The 18168-nt window shown below is 43.2% G+C and overlaps 1 protein-coding gene across 2 annotated transcripts in view; it reads right to left on the reverse strand.

Moving 5' to 3' along the window:
- Positions 1 to 18168, reverse strand: part of robo3 (roundabout guidance receptor 3) — a 232753-nt gene extending 214585 nt beyond the window's left edge. For both annotated transcript variants that reach the window (XM_062961269.1, XM_062961268.1), the window contains exon 1: positions 17994 to 18168. In XM_062961269.1, coding sequence (XP_062817339.1) covers positions 17994 to 18168 — 175 coding nt within the window. The remainder of the gene's footprint in view (positions 1 to 17993) is intronic.

Below are 18168 nucleotides of genomic sequence, written 5' to 3' on the forward strand. Positions count from 1 at the left end.
TATCTCTAGAAGTCAGGGGGAAAGACTGCATGCATTCAGAATCACCTGTTGGAAAAATTTCCAGAGCATGGGATATTCCTATGGAACAACTTGCTACTGCAACTTACGGCAACAAGTGCCCTTTGGGGTCCCATCACTTGGCCTCTATGGGGTCCTTCCACACAGCCATATAACCCAGAATATCAAGGCAGATAATTTATTTATTTATTTATTACAACACTAGCTGTGCCCGGCCACGCGTATGGTGGTATGGGAAATAAAGTATTGAGGAACTGGTGGTAGTTAAGGTAAAGGGTAAAGGTTTTACCTTGCATTAAGTCCATTATAAATGGGTTATATAGCTGTGTGGAAGGGCCTTGAGTCTACACTGCCATATAATCCAGTTAAAATCAGATAATCTGTATTTTATAGGCAGTGTGGAAGAGGCCTAAGTGAGGCCTAACTCTGCCTGTCCCCTGGGCTGAGTGGGTTGCTAGGAGACCAAGTGGACGGAGCTTAGCCTTCTAACTGGCAGCAATTGGATAAAAACAATTATTACTCTCCCTCCAATTAGGACTTTATTTTTCTTTTCTTTTTGTTGTATGAACGTAGAGGCATGGATGAGGGGTTGTGCTGCCAAGTTTAGTGTTTCTGGGATGTGTTGTTTTGTTGTTTTGTCCTAGGCCGAAATTTCATTACCCATATATAGATAGATAGATAGATAGATAGATAGATAGATAGATAGATAGATAGATAGATAGATAGATAGATTTGTATCCTGCCCTTCTCACCCAAAAGGGGACTCAGGGAGGCTTACAATAAAACACACTTATATAAAAATATAAAATACAATGCAAATCAATAAAATAAGTTAACTGATTAATCACAACACGTAATTAATCCACAGTACAGTAGAGTCTCACTTATCCAACATTCGCTTATCCAACGTTCTGGATTATCCAACACATTTTTGGAGTCAATGTTTTCAATACATCATGATATTTTGGTGCTAAATTCGTAAATACAGTAATTACTACGTAGCATTACTGCATATTGAACTACTTTTTCTGTCAAATTTATTGTATAACATGATTTTTTGGTGCTTAATTTGTAAATTCATAAACTAATTTGATGTTTAATAGGCTTCTCCTTAATCTCTCCTTATTATCCAACATATTCACTTATCCAACGTTCTGCCAGCCCGTTCATGTTGGATAAGTTTATGTCGGATAAACTACCTCTCCCATTTTGAAATATTCTGCACTCCGTCCCAGATCCGTGTTTTAGTCTCCTGTTTTTAACATTTTATGCTGTATGTTGATTTTTATGATGGTTTTATTGATGTTGATGTTTTATTGTTGGAATATTTGTTTCATTGTTTTATTGCTGTATGTGTCGGGCTAGGCCCCCATGTAAGCCGCTCCGAGTCCCTCCGGGGAGATGGGGCGGGGTATAAAAATAAAGTTATTATTATTATTTTATTATGACACAGCAAACAAGATAGATATACTGGAGTTCATATCACAAAATCACAAGTCGAACACTTCCCAAGTGTCTAGGACTGTGTGATGTATTTTCGTATGATGCGCGCAGATCCCAGCAGGGTGGCCTTTTGCAGCTGGCAGATCGTAATTTTGTCAATGTCTATTGTTTCCAAATGCCGGCTGAGATCTTTTGGCACGGCACCCTATTATTATTATTATTATTATTATTATTATTATTATTATTATTATTAAGTGAGACTCTACTGTATCTCCTTTGAACTGGATTATCTGAGTCCACACTGCCATATATTCCAGTCCAATGTGGATTTTGTACAGATGTGTGGAAGGGGCCATAGTTTCTTCTGCACTTAGCTGCGGTTACCGATTAGTGAAATGAAGAAATCCATTACATCTTCAGGTTGTGGCATGTTAACCTTCAAACGAATCCCAAAAGGACTGGGGCGGCCATAGCTTAAGGAGGTCGTATCTGTCCCCAGCCTGTCATGAAATAGAAAAATGGACTCTTCCTGCGATGAAAGCCTTTTGGGGTCTATACACGCACACCACATTGCTCAATGGGGCAGAAGCCGGTCAATCAAACCACCACAGGCCATGTATTGAGTCAAACAGCTGTCCTTTCCTGTTGCCAAAGACCTGGACCAATTGGGTTTTTGTTTCCAAAAGGAGAGAAGGGCTTTCAGTAGCAAGATCCAGCAGCCAGTGTATTGTGAACAGGAAGATCTATCTCTTCTAGGAGCTATTGACTCACTGCAGGCCCTGCTGCTGCCTCACCGCAGTGGCTCCCCTCCCGCCGGCCAAAAGGGCAGCATCGTGGCTCCACTTGGCCTGATGGAGACAAAGCAGCTCATTAGGAAGATCCACGGTGCGCTCAGCGTGAGGAGGCACATGGCGAGGCGGAGGCGGCGGCTGAGGGGGCTTCCAGGGGGAAGAGCAGCTGCAGCAGCTGGCCTTGAAGACCAGGAGACCTTTGCTCATCATCCTCTCCATGTTCCCTGTTATCTACCATTGGAAAGAGACCCCTGAATTGGGGAGTTTGCTTAGCCTTAGAAAGCAGAATTAATGCTCTACCAGCTGCTACACAAAGGAGACACAAACATGCATACTTCGTATAGTCTTAATTAGGGGTCCTCAAACTTTCTAAGCAGAGGGACGGTCCACGGTCCCTCAGAGTGTTGGGTGGGCAGACCATAGTTTGAAAAAAAAATGAACAAATTCCTATGCACACTGCACGTGTCTTATTTGTAGTGCAAAAAACCCCAAAACAATGAAAGAACAATACAATATTTAAAAATAAGAATGATTTTAACCAACATAACCTACCAGGATTTCAATGGGAAGTGTGGGCCTGCTTCTTGCTGATGAGATAGTCAAGTTAATTAGGATTGTTGTTGTTGTGTGCCTTCAAGTCATTTCAGACTTGGGCAAGCCTAAGTCTAAAACTGAGGGCGGGGGACAGATAAATGACCTTGGAGGGCCGCATTCGACCCCTGGGCCTTATTTTGGGGACCCCTGGCCTTAATGACGAGTTGAGCTACTTATGAATGCCACCCTCCTTTCCAAATGTGGTTGCAAATGTGGGGCCGGGCTGTGTCTCAGGCTGGTTAGCAGCCAGCTGCAATAAATCACTCTAACCAAGAAGTCATGAGTTTGAGGCCAGCCCTTGTTGGGATGAGCACCTGACAATTAAAATAAAAATATAGCCCCTGCTCGTTGTTGACCTAAGCAACCCGAAAGATAGTTGCATCTATCAAGTAGGAAATTTAGGTACCACTTATATGTGGGGAGGCTAATTTATGACACCATAAAAATCACCCAGCTGTCATTGGAATGAGGAAGTTGCCATCGCAGTGGATGCCATCGCAGGAGCCCCCGGGGGTTAAAACCTTGTGACTTGAAGGTTGGGCTGCTGATCTGCAAGCTGCCAGGTTCAAATCCCACCCGGGGAGAGTGCAGATGAGCTCCCTCTATCAGCTCCAGCTCCATGCGGGGACATGAGAGAAGCCTCCCACAAGGATGGTAAAACATCAAAACGTCAGGGTGTCCCCTGGGCAACGTCCTTGCAGACAGCCAATTCTCTCACACCAGAAGTGACTTGCAGTTTCTCAAGTCTCTCCTGACACGGAAGAAAAAAAGTGGATGATGAAGCAGCTGCTCCCCCTGTGGCCAGAATCAAGCATACCCTCAGGAAGCTGGAAGCTGGAGAAGGTTTAAATTGCCTCTATGTCTGTCTCTGTCTCTGTTCTATGTTATATGGCATTGAATGTTTGCCTTATATGTGTACAATGTGATCCGCCCTGAGTCCCCTTCGGGGTGAGAGGGCGGAATATAAATACTGTAAATAAATGTCCCAACCAGGCTTCCATCAGGAAGGAGGTTGTCGCAGAAGGCTGTTTCATTCTAGTTCGGTGGGAAGAGAAAGGAAGTGCCATCGCCTTGAAGTGTCCAGTCAATCAGCAAGAGCAAAGGAATGGAGACTGAGCATGAGACATAGATTTACAATATTTCTCTTTCATTCTAGTAATGATTTCTAAATTTCCATTTATAAGAGAGTGAGAATCACATGTTCCTCCAAAATTTGGCTGGCATCCTATCCGTGAGTTATACAGACACAAATCCAACGTATGTCTACATAAAACTTCTTTTTTGTGGAAACCGGAAGTTCTGGTTCCGTCTGCTACTGTTAAAAGCCTTGGGGTTGTGTTGGACTCATCTCTGACGATGGAGGCCCAGATCACTGCCATAAGTAAGCAGGCCTTTTTTCATCTTCGCCAGGCAAGGAAAATGGCATCCTACCTTTCGACAGAAGCATTGGCAACGGTAATCCATGCAACAGTCACCACTAGGTTGGATTATTGTAACGCCTTATATGCCAGCCTTCCGAAGACAAAAACCCAGAAGATCCGAATGGTCCAAAATGCGGCGGCCAGGCTGCTAGAGGGATTATCTATAAGATCCCATATTACACCGATTCTGAAACAACTGCATTGGATACCAATAGAACATCGGATCTCTTACAAGATACTGATCCTGACATTTAAAGCTCGAAATGGCCAAGGACCATTATATCTTAGGGACCGCCTCATTCCTTTTTTCCATCAGTGGTCACCTCGATCCTCCCAGGAAAATCTCCTATACGTACTGGGCCCTAGGGAGGTACACCTGGAAGCCACAAGGCATAGAGCCTTTTCGTCCTATGCTCCAATTCTGTGGAACTCATTGCCTCCATATGTTAGAGCAATGTCGGAGTTGCAACCTTTTGTAAAAGCGCTCAAGACTTGGCTGTTTGGTTGTAAATTAGATCAAATTTGCCAAATAGTCACTGTTGAATGTTTTTATGTTGAATGTTTTTATATTGTGGAATGATATTTTAAATTGTAAGTTGCTTGGAGCACTCTGGTGGAGAGCAACTAATTAAAAAATAAAGTGAAGTGAAGTGAAGTAAAGCTACACAATGATCAAATTCCACCTGCTTCAAAATCCTAACACAACTACTTACTGGCAGGAGGAAAGTCAAGGAGGTGGAGGTAACGTATCCGTCTATGATCCTCTAGCTCAGTGGTTCTCAATCTGGGGTCCCCAGATGTTTTTTGCCTACAACTCCCAGAAATCCCAGCCAGTTCACCAGTTGTTAGGATTTCTGGGAGTTGAAGGTTAAGAACCAGTGCTCTAGCTGGATGAATAGGGACAGGCATCTTCTAAGGCATCTGAAGAGAGGAGGGTGCCATCATTGTGCATCCAGTTATAGGAGTCTAGTTGAATCCTCTTCTGTCCCTGTCTATCTTTCTCACTTAATGCGGAGTCACAGAGCAGCTAAAAAGTGACATCAGGAAGAGATGTGTTGCTATTTCAGTTTCTCTGTCGAGAGAAAAGGAACAAATCAATTCATAGACTTATGGAATATGCAGGGACCTCAAGGGCCATCTAGTTGAACCTTTTGCTATGTGGGAATGAACAAATAAAGCACTTCCTTCTCTGCTGCTGCCCTTTCCTCCTCTCAATGTGCTTATTCAAGAGGAAAGAGTATTTGAACCAGCAGTGACTACAAAGAACAGTAAAGGCAACAAAGTCGTTGGAGCTTGCTAGTTTTAGTAGAGGAACAAGCAGCATGGCCCAAATCTATTTCACCATAATGAGGAAGAATGTGACTGGGTGACTCTAGTGCAACGATGGGCAACCTTTTGCGCTTGGTGTGTCAAAATTCACCAAAACACCTAGCATAACTTAGGACTAAGAACTTATCTTATTAGAACTAAGATTGTATATCGCACTCTGCACTTGCCCTAGAAGCCTTATATATCACCTGTCACAGCAGCACTTTTAATCTTGTACCCATTACTCTGGCCCGGCCCAGTTTTATTGTGTTTTAGCGTATTGTTTATTGCTTGTTGTTTATACTGTTTTAATTGTTTTTAATTTGCCTTTTGTTTTGTATTGTTATATTGTGTGTTGAGGCCTTGGCCTTTGTAAGCCGCATCGAGTCCTTTGGGAGATGCTAGCGGGGTACAAATAAAGTTTAATAATAATAATAATAATAACTTGGGTGGTGTGTCACTTTGAGAAAAAAAACCATAATTTCGCAATATGTATAGTTTAAAAAGTAAAGGTAAAGGTTTCCCCTGATGTTAAGTCTAGTCATGTCTGACTCTGGGGGTTGGTGCTCATCTCCATTTCTAAGCCAAAGAGCCAGCGTTGTCCATAGACACCTCCAAGGTCATGTGGCCGGCATGATTGCATGGAGCGCCGTTACCTTCCCGCCGGAGCAATACCTATTGATCTACTCACATTGGTATGTTTTCGAACTGCTAGGTTGGCAGGAGCTGGAGCTAACAGCGGCCGCTCACGCCGCTCCCGGGGTTTGAACCTGGGACCTTTCGGTCTCCAGCTTAGTGCTTTAACGCACTTTGTCACCAGGGCTCCATATATAGTTTAAATAACAAAAATATATAATTGTAATATATAACTGTATTCAATAAATCAAAAACTATTTACTACAATTATTTCCATGTACAACAATCTATGGTACCTCTTGCAATTTCCATGCTGATTTCTCTCTATTCTAGTTTCAATGTAGTCATGAATAATGAATAATATAATAATAATATAATAGTAATAATATGATAATATACTACAATAATAATAGAATTATATATATGTGTGTGTGTGTGTGTAATGTGCATAATTCCCATGGAGTAAACAACAAAACCACTGGACCAAATCACACCAAATTTGGCCACAAAAGACATAGTCATCCAATCAATCTGCATGCAGCAGCGTGTCAGCAAAAATGGCTAGGCATGTCAGTGCTGACACGCGTGTCATAGGTTGGCAATCACTGCTCTAGTGCAAACTTTTGCCTTTCCTTTGGACTGAATCTAGATAGCCCTTCTTACAGAAGACAAATGCAAAGGCATGCCTGCTCTCCAATGACCCTCCAAACAGAGAGTTGCACCTGTGTTGTAGGACACCTGCCCTTTGAATGCCTACAGACAAAGCATCCAACCTGCACACCTTTCTATTTGACCTGCTCGGCCTTCTCACCTCTGCAAGACCTGAGTATTAGCCAATATCCTTAGAGGCCGCACAGTGCGATTCCTATGGATCGGATGCTTCCCGCTGTTGGCACTCTGGAGAGAGAGAGGCAGTTTCCATAGCAATGAAAAACAGTCCTCTGCAGGCAGCAGGGAGAGGATGCTGTCATTCACATCTCACCTGGGCAACAGCTGCCAATCAAGAACAATTGTTTTCTCCTATAGTCCGCACAGAATTGAGCAGCCTTTCCAGGATCACCCTTGTATGCCAACAATTCCTAGGAAGAAATATTAAAAGAAAACAACTGGATATAGAAGTCGTATAGTGACACTTCTGATCTGTTTTTGGAAAGGCTTCTGATTCATTTGGAAACATCCCTTCAAAAGCACCAATTTGAGTTCTGCCAAGTAATAGCGGCTAAGGAGAAGCGTGAGTAGTGCTGAGAGCAATAGGTCTGCAAACAGAGTTGAAGATTGTTATTGAAAGGATCTTATTCTACACACTTCTCTGTTTGCCAAAGTTAACATTGTCTTGGGAACTGAACATGGATTTAAAGGCACTAGCTGTATGTTGGGGCCCCTATTGGTACAGTGTGTTAAAGCGCTGAGCTGCTGAACTTGCAGACCAAAAGGTCCCAGGTTCAAATCCCGGGAGCGGAATGAGCGCCTGCTGTTAGCCCCAGCTCCTGCCAACCTAGCAGTTCAAAAACATGCAAATGTGAGTAGATTAATAGGTACCGCTTCGGCGGGAAGGTAACGGCACTCCATACAGTCATGCCGGCCACATGACCTTGGAGGTTTCTACGGACAACGCCGGCTCTTCGGCTTAGAAATGGAGATGAGCACCAACCCCCAGAGTCGGTCACGACTGGACTTAACATCAGGGGAAAACCTTCACAGCTGTATGTACAACTGAGCTATTAGCTTATTGATGAATTCAACGTTACTTTCTTTTTAATTTTGAAGAGTAATACCAATGATTGGTAGATTTTGTGATACAGAGGCAATGAATCTACACAGTTTTGCCACAACTGCTGTCCCAGTGTAGGACCCAGAGGCATTCTGGGAAAATAAGGATGGCTACTGCTAATACTCTGCCAACCTAGCAGTTTGAAAACATGGAAATGTGAGTAGATCAATAGGTACTGCTTTGGCGGGAAGGTAATGGTACTCCATGCAGTCATGCCAGCCACATGACTTAGGAGGTGTCTATGGACAATACCAGCCTTTTGCTTAGAAATGGAGGTGAGCACCAACCCCCAGAGTCGGACACGACTGGACTTAATGTCAGAGGAAAACCTTTTCCTTTCCCTACAGCTAATGCATCATATTGAAAATCACTGCTGTTGACGGAATGTCTTAATGACACCTCCATAGTACTTTCTATGGAAGGAGCAGAGAACAGAGTAGTGTTGGATGACCTTACTTATGGAAATCTTACAATTAGAGGCAGCCCTGGTGAACCTTGACCACTATTCCTCACCCCAAGCATCAGCACAGGAGCATTGGCTGGATTTTTCTTCTACTATTGGTATTAAGTCTTAGAAAACTTTTAGATTTCTGCACCACAGCACTGTACACAAGTAAGGAAAAGTTTTGCTCAAAGAGAACCACAACAGAGTTTATGGGTCATCTCTCTTGGCACATGCGCACATAGAGAGAAAGAGAAGACAGACTTGCATGAAGCCTCAACACCATTCTGTCTCCTTCCCTAAGGAGAGGAAGTTTCCTCAAACAGCTCCACTCCAAATCTCTGCTTGTTCCGATTGCCAAATCACCCTGATAAATAGCTTATGCTAATAGGGTGAGTTCAGAGCAGTGGGAAAGTGCCAGTGTTAATAAAACCACCGCAACTCCCTGTGTGAGCAGCAGGTCCTGCTGCTTATGCGGCACACGCTTCATGCATAAAGATTTCTCCTCCTTGCCCCTTTGGAGCCCGTCCTGATGCTCCACGCGAGGCATAGAAGCGGCTCATTAGGAGGCAAGCAGCTCAGGCGACTTGGATCACGTCCTCCCTTGCTTTCCTAGGCACCTTTTATTTTATTTAGTAGCTCAGTTCATCTGCTTCCAGCCTCTTGCATTAAGGGAGGGGGTGGAAGCTCCACTAAAGCTCAAAGGTGGAATATACCGTTATAATGAACCTGTGGTTACCACACTACACTGTGAAGAGTTGGAATTCCACTCTAAATCCTGTGGCTGACTCCTGCAGAATTCTGGGATTTGTAGTTTAGTAAGGCTCAGGACCTCTCTGGCAGAGGGGATTCAGGGAGTTGTTGACTAATCCAAACTACAACTCCAAGGGTTCCATAGCATTGGGCTATGGCAGTTAAAGAAGTATCAAACATCAGGAACTCAAATTTCAATCACCGTAGGTAGAATGGGCCAGGGGTTGGAAAAAAAATGGAGACAATAGCTCCATCTACAATGTCATATGGAGCCCTCAGTGGTGCAGCGGATTGAACTGCTGAGCTGCTGAACTTGCTAACCAAAAGGCTGGTGGTTCGAATCGAGGGAGTGGAGTGAGCTCCCACTGTTAGCCCCAGCTTCTGCCAACCTAGCAGTTCCAAGGTAAGGGCGCTCCATGCAGTCATGCTGACCACATGACCTAGGAGGTGTCTAAGGACAACGCTGGCTCTTTGGCTTAGAAATGGAGATGAGCACCAACCTCCAGAGTCAGACATGACTGGACTTAATGTCAGGAGAAACCTTTACCTTAACCTATTATTATTATTATTATTATTATTATTATTATTATTATTATTATTATTGGGTTGTTGTATGTCTGTGTGGCCATGTTCCAGAAGTATTCTCTCCTGACGTTCCATGCCACACAGCCTCTGAGGATGCCTGCCATAGATGTGGGCGAAACGTCAGGAGAGAATACTTCTGGAACATGGCCACACAGCCCGAAAGACATACAGCAACCCTGTGATCCCGGTCATGAAAGCCTTCGACAACACATTATTATTATTATTATTATTATTATTATTATTATTATTATTATTATTATGAAGCTCAAAGGTTCAGAAATGCCTTTCTTCCTGGGCAGGGCTTAATGCATCATCTTCTGCCCAGGACTTGCTTCCTGGGATAGATGGGTGGGTGGGTGAGGAATGAGCTCAAGAGGAATGATCAATCTTTGCCAAGCACTTTGAAATTGCGACTTGATGTCTTAATGTCAGGATTTAATGTCAGGGGAAACCTTTACCTTTACTTTACATAATCATATAATCCTATAGCCCCGGTGGTGAAGTGCATTAAAGCACTGAGCTGGAGACTGAAAGGTCCCAGGTTTAAACTCCAGGAGCGGCGTGAGTGGCTGTTGTTAGCTCCAGCTCCTACCAACCTAGCAGTTCGAAAACATGCCAATGTGAGTAGATCAATAGGTACCGCTCCGGCAGAAAGGTAACGGCGCTCCATGCAGCCATGCTGGCCACATGACTTTGGAGGTGTCTATGGACAACGCCGGCTCTTCGGCTTAGAAATGGAGATGAACACCAACCCCCAGAGTCGGTCACGACTGGACTTAACGTCAGGGGAAACAGTTACCTTTACCTTATCACATAATCCAGTTTCAGAATGCAGATTAACTACATTGCAGTGGATTACATGGCAATGTAGACTCAAATAATCCAGTTCCATGTGCTTCCATCTGCATTATATGAGTCCACACTGACCATTATAATTCAGTTCAAACTGGATAATATGGCAGTGTAGACAAGACCATTGTCTACCCCTGAGATAAGGGTGGTGGATTTATGTATCTCCCAAAGGAGGAGACCAGAAAAACACACAGGGGTTTGCATAACAATTCCATTTACTCACTGATATGCATATGCAAATGTGAAAATAATTACTCTGATTTAAATAGAAATGCAATGTATCTCACCACAGGGAGGAAGACTCTGATTGGGCGATCCGTGTGCAGTTCCCGTCTGCTGTCCAGGTGCTGGCTGTTTCAGGGCACTGCCAAGGCCCCACTTCCCTGTATCATATTGGGTAATCCTTCAGCTTGGAAGCGTGTGCAAGTGACCAAGCAGGATTATGTGCTAAGTGACTCCCACATGATTCAATTTATTGCTACCACAGTTGAACATTTCTACAAGGAACTTGGGGATCTTAATCATAAAGTGGCTTCTATCATCACAGCACAGGAGGAAGTCAGGCCATTGAAGAGGACCACCAAAGAACTAGCCTTGGGTAAAATCAATCACAAGGAGTCTACTCTGCTACTACACAAGATTGCAAACTCCTCAAACTTGGTGCTTTGCCCCAAGAAAGTTTGGTTGTCAGTTTGCTCCTACATAGTAACACCCCCCTCCCTGGAATACCACTCATCTTGCCCGAAGGCACTTGCAAGTCCTGCTCAAGAGAGAAGTAAAACAGATTGATCTCCATACAGTAGAAATGCTGAACTTCAATAGCCACCAAACAAGGGTTACATTATTAGCATCATGGAAACTTTGTTGCCATTGTGTTGAAGGCTTTCATGTCTGCAATCACTGTGTTGCTGTGAGTTTTCCGGACTTTATGGCCATGTTCCAGAAGCACTCTCTCCTGACATTTCACCCACATCTATGGCAGGCATCCTCAGAGATTGTGAGGTCTGTTGGAAACTAGGCAAGTGAGGTTTATATATATACAGTAGAGTCTTACTTATCCAACACTCGCTTATCCAACGTTCTGGATTATCCAACGCATTTTTGTAGTCAATGTTTCCAATACATCATGATATTTTGGTGCTAAATTAGTAAATACAGTAATTACAACATAACATTACTGCGTACTGAACTACTTTTTCTGTCAAATTTGTTGTATAACATGATGTTTTGGTGCTTAATTTGTAAAATCATAACCTATTTTGATGTTTAATAGGCTTTTTCTTAATCTCTCCTTATTATCCAATATATTCGCTTATCCAACGTTCTGCCGGCCCGTTTATGTTGGATAAGTGAGACTCTACTGTATCTAAAATCAGGTCAGTAAATAAAGAGCAATACTCGGAAAATGGGAATTCCAGACAGGGAACAATCAGGGCCAGCTAAAACCTCCCAACAAAGAATTCCCCCAGGCAGGAAGCAGCCAGGCTTTGAAGCTACAAGGCTATTCAATGCCAATCAAGGTGGCCAATTGCTGTTGGGAATAGAAGAGCCGTTAAGCTCTAATCACCCTCTTTATGAGGTAAATTCCCATTAAAATAGCAGAGTAAAGAATTGCAGCAGCGTGAGACTTACGGGTGTGAGTTTGGAAGGCCTCTGCGTCATCAGGAAGGCAAAAGGGATGGAAAGTTAGTTTTAAAGTTTAAAAGCATTTATTCAGGTAAAAAGAAATCAATCGAAGGATAGAAAAGGTTAGGACCTATCTAGCTAGTCTATTCTGATCTGATACACATAGACGGATTAAAATAACAAAGCTCTATAGATAACTACATCTTGACTAATAGAGGACGGAGGTGTGTCCTCTCTGGAACAAAGCAGGAAGCTGGAATGGCGGTCAGCCTCGTGGGTCGCTTCTTCTCTAGGGCCATAAACATTCCAAAGGACCAAATTGGGGAAGTTACGTCAAAACCCTAGGAGAGATTACATTTCTAAAAACATCAAAGGGTGGGCTGACCTAAATAGGATGGGAAGCAGGAAACAATGGTGAATCCTATCTAGCCATGCTTTGGAAACAGAGAAAGGATTCCCTCAATCTAACTCTATCATCTATCTGACTACATTTAGACTTGAGTAGTCCAGGATGAATCCTAACAATTGCAACATTCACACTTGCCTCAAACAGACAAGAGTTCTTTCTCCCACCCTGGACATTATTCCACAGATATATAAATTCCACTTGCCTAGTTTCCAACAGACCTCACAACCTTTGAGGATGCCTGCAATAGATGTGGCTGAAATGTCAGGAGAGAATGCTTCTGGAACATGGCCATACAGCCCGGAACACTCAAAGCAATCCTTTGTTGTCATTTTTGTAAGCTAGCAGGGGGAAAAGCATATGGAGGAAAAATAATTGATACACTTTATAAAAACACACTTTGACCAAATACAGTCGAATGCGGTCATTTACATAACAGGATTGAGGGAGAGAATGAATGCAAGGGCTTGTGTGACACACTAGATTCTCTCAGCAGTCCCATCTGATTCCAGGATTTGAGATTCTGTGCATTTGCCCTCATTTGCATTAATGATGAACACTAATTAATAATGCTAATGAAAAGTGTCTCCTGTTTATGACAGGGAGCCTGAAGAAGGCCACGGTAGGGTCTCTACTGGAGAGCAACAGAGAGCAAGCATCATGCTTAAGGCTTCATTTGCAATTAAAAAGGGACAACAGCAGTGATAGATTTAATCAGCACAGGCTCACCTCTGTCATTTATTTCACAATTATTTTACCACTGACCGTACTTTTTCAAGTTTCCCTTCTGCACCATTATCAAACAGCAGTGCTAGGAAGACAAACTATCAGGTCCCAATGACTTAAAAGAGCAAAGATTTGGGGATAAGAATCTATTATGGTTGGAGCCTTGCCATGTTTTAGGAATAGGATAAATACAGATTCTCTATAGATACAGATAATGGCTTAAGGAACTGAGATTGGGTTGTTGTGACTTTTCCGGCCACGTTCCAGAAGCATTCTCTCCTGATGTTTCACCCACATCTATGGCAGGCATCCTCAGAGGTTGTGAGGTCTGTTGGAAACTAGGCAAGTGGAATTTATATATCTGTGGGATGTCCAGAGTGGGAGAAAGAACTCTTGTCTGATTGAGGCAAGTGTGAATGTTGCAACTGGCCATCTTGAATAGCCTTGTAGCTTCAAAGCCTGGCTGCTTCCTGCATGGGGGAATCCTTTGTTGGGAAGTATTAGCTGGCCCTGATTGTTCCCTATCTGGATTTCCCCTGTATGGTTTGAGAAGAGAAAACAGAGGTGATATGATATATTTAAATATCAGAAGGGAAGCCACTTAGGTCACTTCTACACTGCAATATAATCCAGTTTTTCAAAACAGATAATCCACATTTTCTGCATTGAACTGGATTATATGAGTCTACACTGCCATATAATCCAGGTCAAATAATCTGGATTTTATCTGCCAGTGTAGAAAGCTCTAAGGGCCCTTTCACACAGCCATATAAACAGAATATCAAGGTATGAAATCCTACAATATCTGCTTTGAACTGGGTTATTTGAGTCCACACTACCATATATTCCAGTTCAAAGCAGAAAATGTGGGATTTCATGCCTTGATATTCTGGTTATATGGCTGTGTCGAACGGCCATAAGACAAAATGGATTCAGATTTCACCTACTTTGTTTACAAGAATAGTTCATCGTGTGCATTTGCTTCATGAATTCATCTGTATTTCGTAGAGAATAATAATAATTTACTTTATTTATATCCCAGCTCTCTCCCCAAAGGGACTGAAGGCAGCTAACAGCCACAGACCTCCATTCATTTAAAACAGAATGAATACATTAAAAAAAACAATTAAATAAGACTGTGTGTGTTAGGTTAAAATACAGGTAAAATATAATAAATACAATTTAAAATGCATTTTAAAACACACAATCCCCCCCCAAAAAATCCTACCCATAATCTCCCCTTATGTGCCCCTTATCCTTCCCCAAATGTCTGCTGGCAGAGGAAGGTTAAGAAAAAGAAATAACTTTTTAACACTTTTTGTTCTTGATGGATTAGAAGCCAAAACCTTACCTCTCTGTTGTTTTGGAGTCAGCATAAAAGCAATAATAAAAACACAAAGTCCACACATTTCATAGTGGCAGCAACATGAAAAGTTATCTCACTTTCAGTATTTTTAAAACTTCCGTTCTGTTGTAGGAAAGAAAAGGTAGCACTTCGATGCGTCTTGCAGGCATGCCAATCTTTGTCCTAGAGTCGACTCTCTTTGGCATCCACAGATTCAACCATCCCAAAAGCATACCTTGATCTTGCTGTTTTACTACATCATTGTAGATAAAGGAACTTGACCACCCACGGAATTTGCTATCCATGGGAAACCTTGGAACTAAACCCCAGTAGAGATGAAGGGTTTAGTCCTAGTTCTTTTCCAGGAAACAATTTTTTAAACAATCTGACTAAGAAACATCAATTCAATCCAAGTATTGCTACTTACCTGGGCCCAACTACTGTGCCATTCATACATTCCAGAATCAATGTGAGAGCTAAATAGTTTTGATTTACCAAGAGAGGGCGCTGGAAACCCAGATTACATTTCCTATCTCGGCTCAATACAGGAAAGAAGGAAAAAATAACCCATAGCATTGACATGCACTAGTCTGAAGCTGTTTCTACAACATATCTTAATGAGACGTATCTGCAGTATTGCCCCAGCTTTATATTTATATTATATATGTATTATATGCCCCACTCTGAAGCACTGAGATTGAAAGCTCTGTATGCTTTCCAAAAATATGTGAAGCCCACACAGTACAACTTCTGCACTGCCCTATATCCTGGGATCTGATCCCAGATTATCTATTTATCCCAGATTATATGGAAGTGGAGACTCATATAATCCAGTTCAAAGCAGATAACCTAGGATCAGATCCCAGGGTATAAGGACAGTGTAGAAGGAGCCTTAGACTTTTGACCAGATGGAAAAGTTCAAATATCTGTTGGAAGGCTTTCATAGGCAGAATCCCTAAGTTGCTGTGAGTTTTCCAGGCTGTATGGCCATGTTCTGGAAGCATTCTCTCCTGACGTTTCACCCACATTTATGGCAGGCATCCTCAGAGGTTGTGGGATGTTGAAAACCAGGCAAATGGAGTTTATATATCTGTGGAATGTTCAGGGAGGGAGAAAGAACTCTTTTCCACCTGAGGCAAGTGTGAATGTTGCACTTGGCCACCTTGATTAACACTGAATGGCCTTGCAGCTTCAAAGCCTGGCTGCTTCCTACCTGGAGGAATTATTTGTTGGGAGGTGTTAACTGCCCTGGGGAATCCTTTGTTGGCCCTGGCTCCCAACAAAGGATACCCCCAGGCAGGAAGCAGCCAGGCTTTGAAGCTGCAAGGCTATTCAATGCTAATCAAGCTGGCCAATTGCAACATTCACATTTGTCTCCAATAGACAAGAGTTCTTTCTCCCACCCGGAACATCATTCCACAGATATATAAGCCTCACTTGCCTAGTTTCCAATTGACCTCACAACCTCAGAGGATGCCTGCCATAGATGTAGGTGAAACATTAGGAGAGAATCCTTCTGGAATATGGCCATACAGCCCAGAAAACTCACAGCAACCCAGATATATTTATCATTATTATTTCATCCCCGTTCCAAATACCATTTTTTCATTATAACACTACATAAGAACATTTGGAAAACTTTCTGTTCCTGGTTTGAAAGTGTTATTTCCTGTTTAATTGTACAGTCCTGACTTTGAAAATAGTGGTTATAGTCCAGAAACTTCGTTATTGTGACACAACCTCTGTTGAATTGCTTGAGACTGGAGGAGACATTCATTGAAAAGCTAGAGCAAAACGTGCTGCACAGTGTCCATTCCACAAAAACAAAGTTTGGGCAGTTTAATAAACTTTTTCCATGTTCATTATGATACAACCAATTAAGAGATGACATTAAGAACCCAAGAGTAATAATCATGTTACATGGTGCACTTTGGGTTGCTGTGAGTTTTCCAGGCTGTATGGCCACATTCCAGAAACATACTCACCTGACATTCTGCCCACATCTATGGCAGGCATCCTCAGAGGTTGTGAGGTCTATTGGAAGCTAGGCAAATGGGGTTTATATATGTGTGGAATGTTGTCCAGGGTGGAAGAAAGAACTCTTGTCTGTTGGAGGCAAGTGTGAATGTTGCAATTGGCCACCTTGATTAGCACTGAATAGCCTTGCAGCTTCAAAGTCTGGCTGCTTCCTGTCTGGGGGGAATCCTTTTTTTTAGAGGTGTTAGCTGGCCCTGATTGTTTCAAGGAAACAATCAGTGAAAGCTAACACCTTCCAACAAAGGATTCCTCCAGGCAGAAAGCAGCCATGCTTTGAAGCTGCAAGACTAGATAAAGGTAAAGTTAAAGGTTTTCCCCTGATATTAAGTCTAGTTGTGTCTGACTCTGCGCGTGGGTGCTCATCTCCACTTCCAAGCTGAAGAGCCGGCATTTTCCATAGACAACTCCAAGGTCACGTGGTTGGCATGACTGCATGGAGCACCCTTACCTTCCCGCCAGAGCGGTACCTATTGATCTACTTACATTTGCATATTTTTGAACTCTAGGTTGGCAGAAGCTGGAGCTGTTAGCAGGAGCTCAGTCCACTCCCCAGATTCGAACTGCTTTTAGTCAACAAATTCAGCAGCTCAGCGATTTAACCCATCATTTTAGCTGCAAGGCTATTCACTGCTAATCAACTTGGCCAATTGCAACATTCACACTTGCCTCAAGAAAGCAAGAGTTCTTTCTCCCACCCTGGACATCATTCCGGAGATATATCAACCCCACTTGCTTAGTTTCCAACAGACCTCACAACTCAGGAGAGACTGCTTCTGGAACACAGCCTGGAAAACTCACAGCAACCCACCTAAAGCAGGCATGGGCAAACTTGGGCCCTCCAGGTGTTTTGGACTTCAACTCTCACAATTCCTAACAGCCTACCGGCTGTTAGGAATTGTGAGAGTTGAAGTCCAAAACACCTGGAGGGCCCAAGTTTGCCCATGCCTGCCCTAAAGTGAATACAATACAGAGAAGGACAGGGCAAGAGATGGATCCTTCATAAACCCTTCCTTTGACATTTAACTCTGCAGTTGGACACCGCTTAGACTCAATGCTGTCGGGATGCAGTTTGAGAAGGACTTTCCGCCTGCTCTGCCCATAGCATGGAGCCCTTGACAGTTCAAGCGTTGTGCGACTGCATTCAGATGCGAGTGGGACTGGAGAAGTGGGACAAAAATGGTCCAGAATGGTCATTGCAGAGGGCAAAAGAGGGCTCCAGTTTCCCCTCCCCGCACTCACCGTTGCTGTTGGTGAGGTTGCCCAGTTCGAGGAGGCCAAGCCCGGGCTCCAAGGCGGCTGAGGAAGAGTTGAGGCGGAGCAGGAGCTCGGAGGAGTTGCCCAAGGCGTCGCCGGCAGCCAGGGAGTCGGCGAAGAGGTTCATCTGTAGCAGCGTTTGGAGCAGGTAGCGCAGCAT

The sequence above is a fragment of the Anolis carolinensis genome, unplaced genomic scaffold (genome assembly GCF_035594765.1).
Source record: "Anolis carolinensis isolate JA03-04 unplaced genomic scaffold, rAnoCar3.1.pri scaffold_8, whole genome shotgun sequence".
NCBI classification, from domain to species: domain Eukaryota; kingdom Metazoa; phylum Chordata; class Lepidosauria; order Squamata; family Dactyloidae; genus Anolis; species Anolis carolinensis.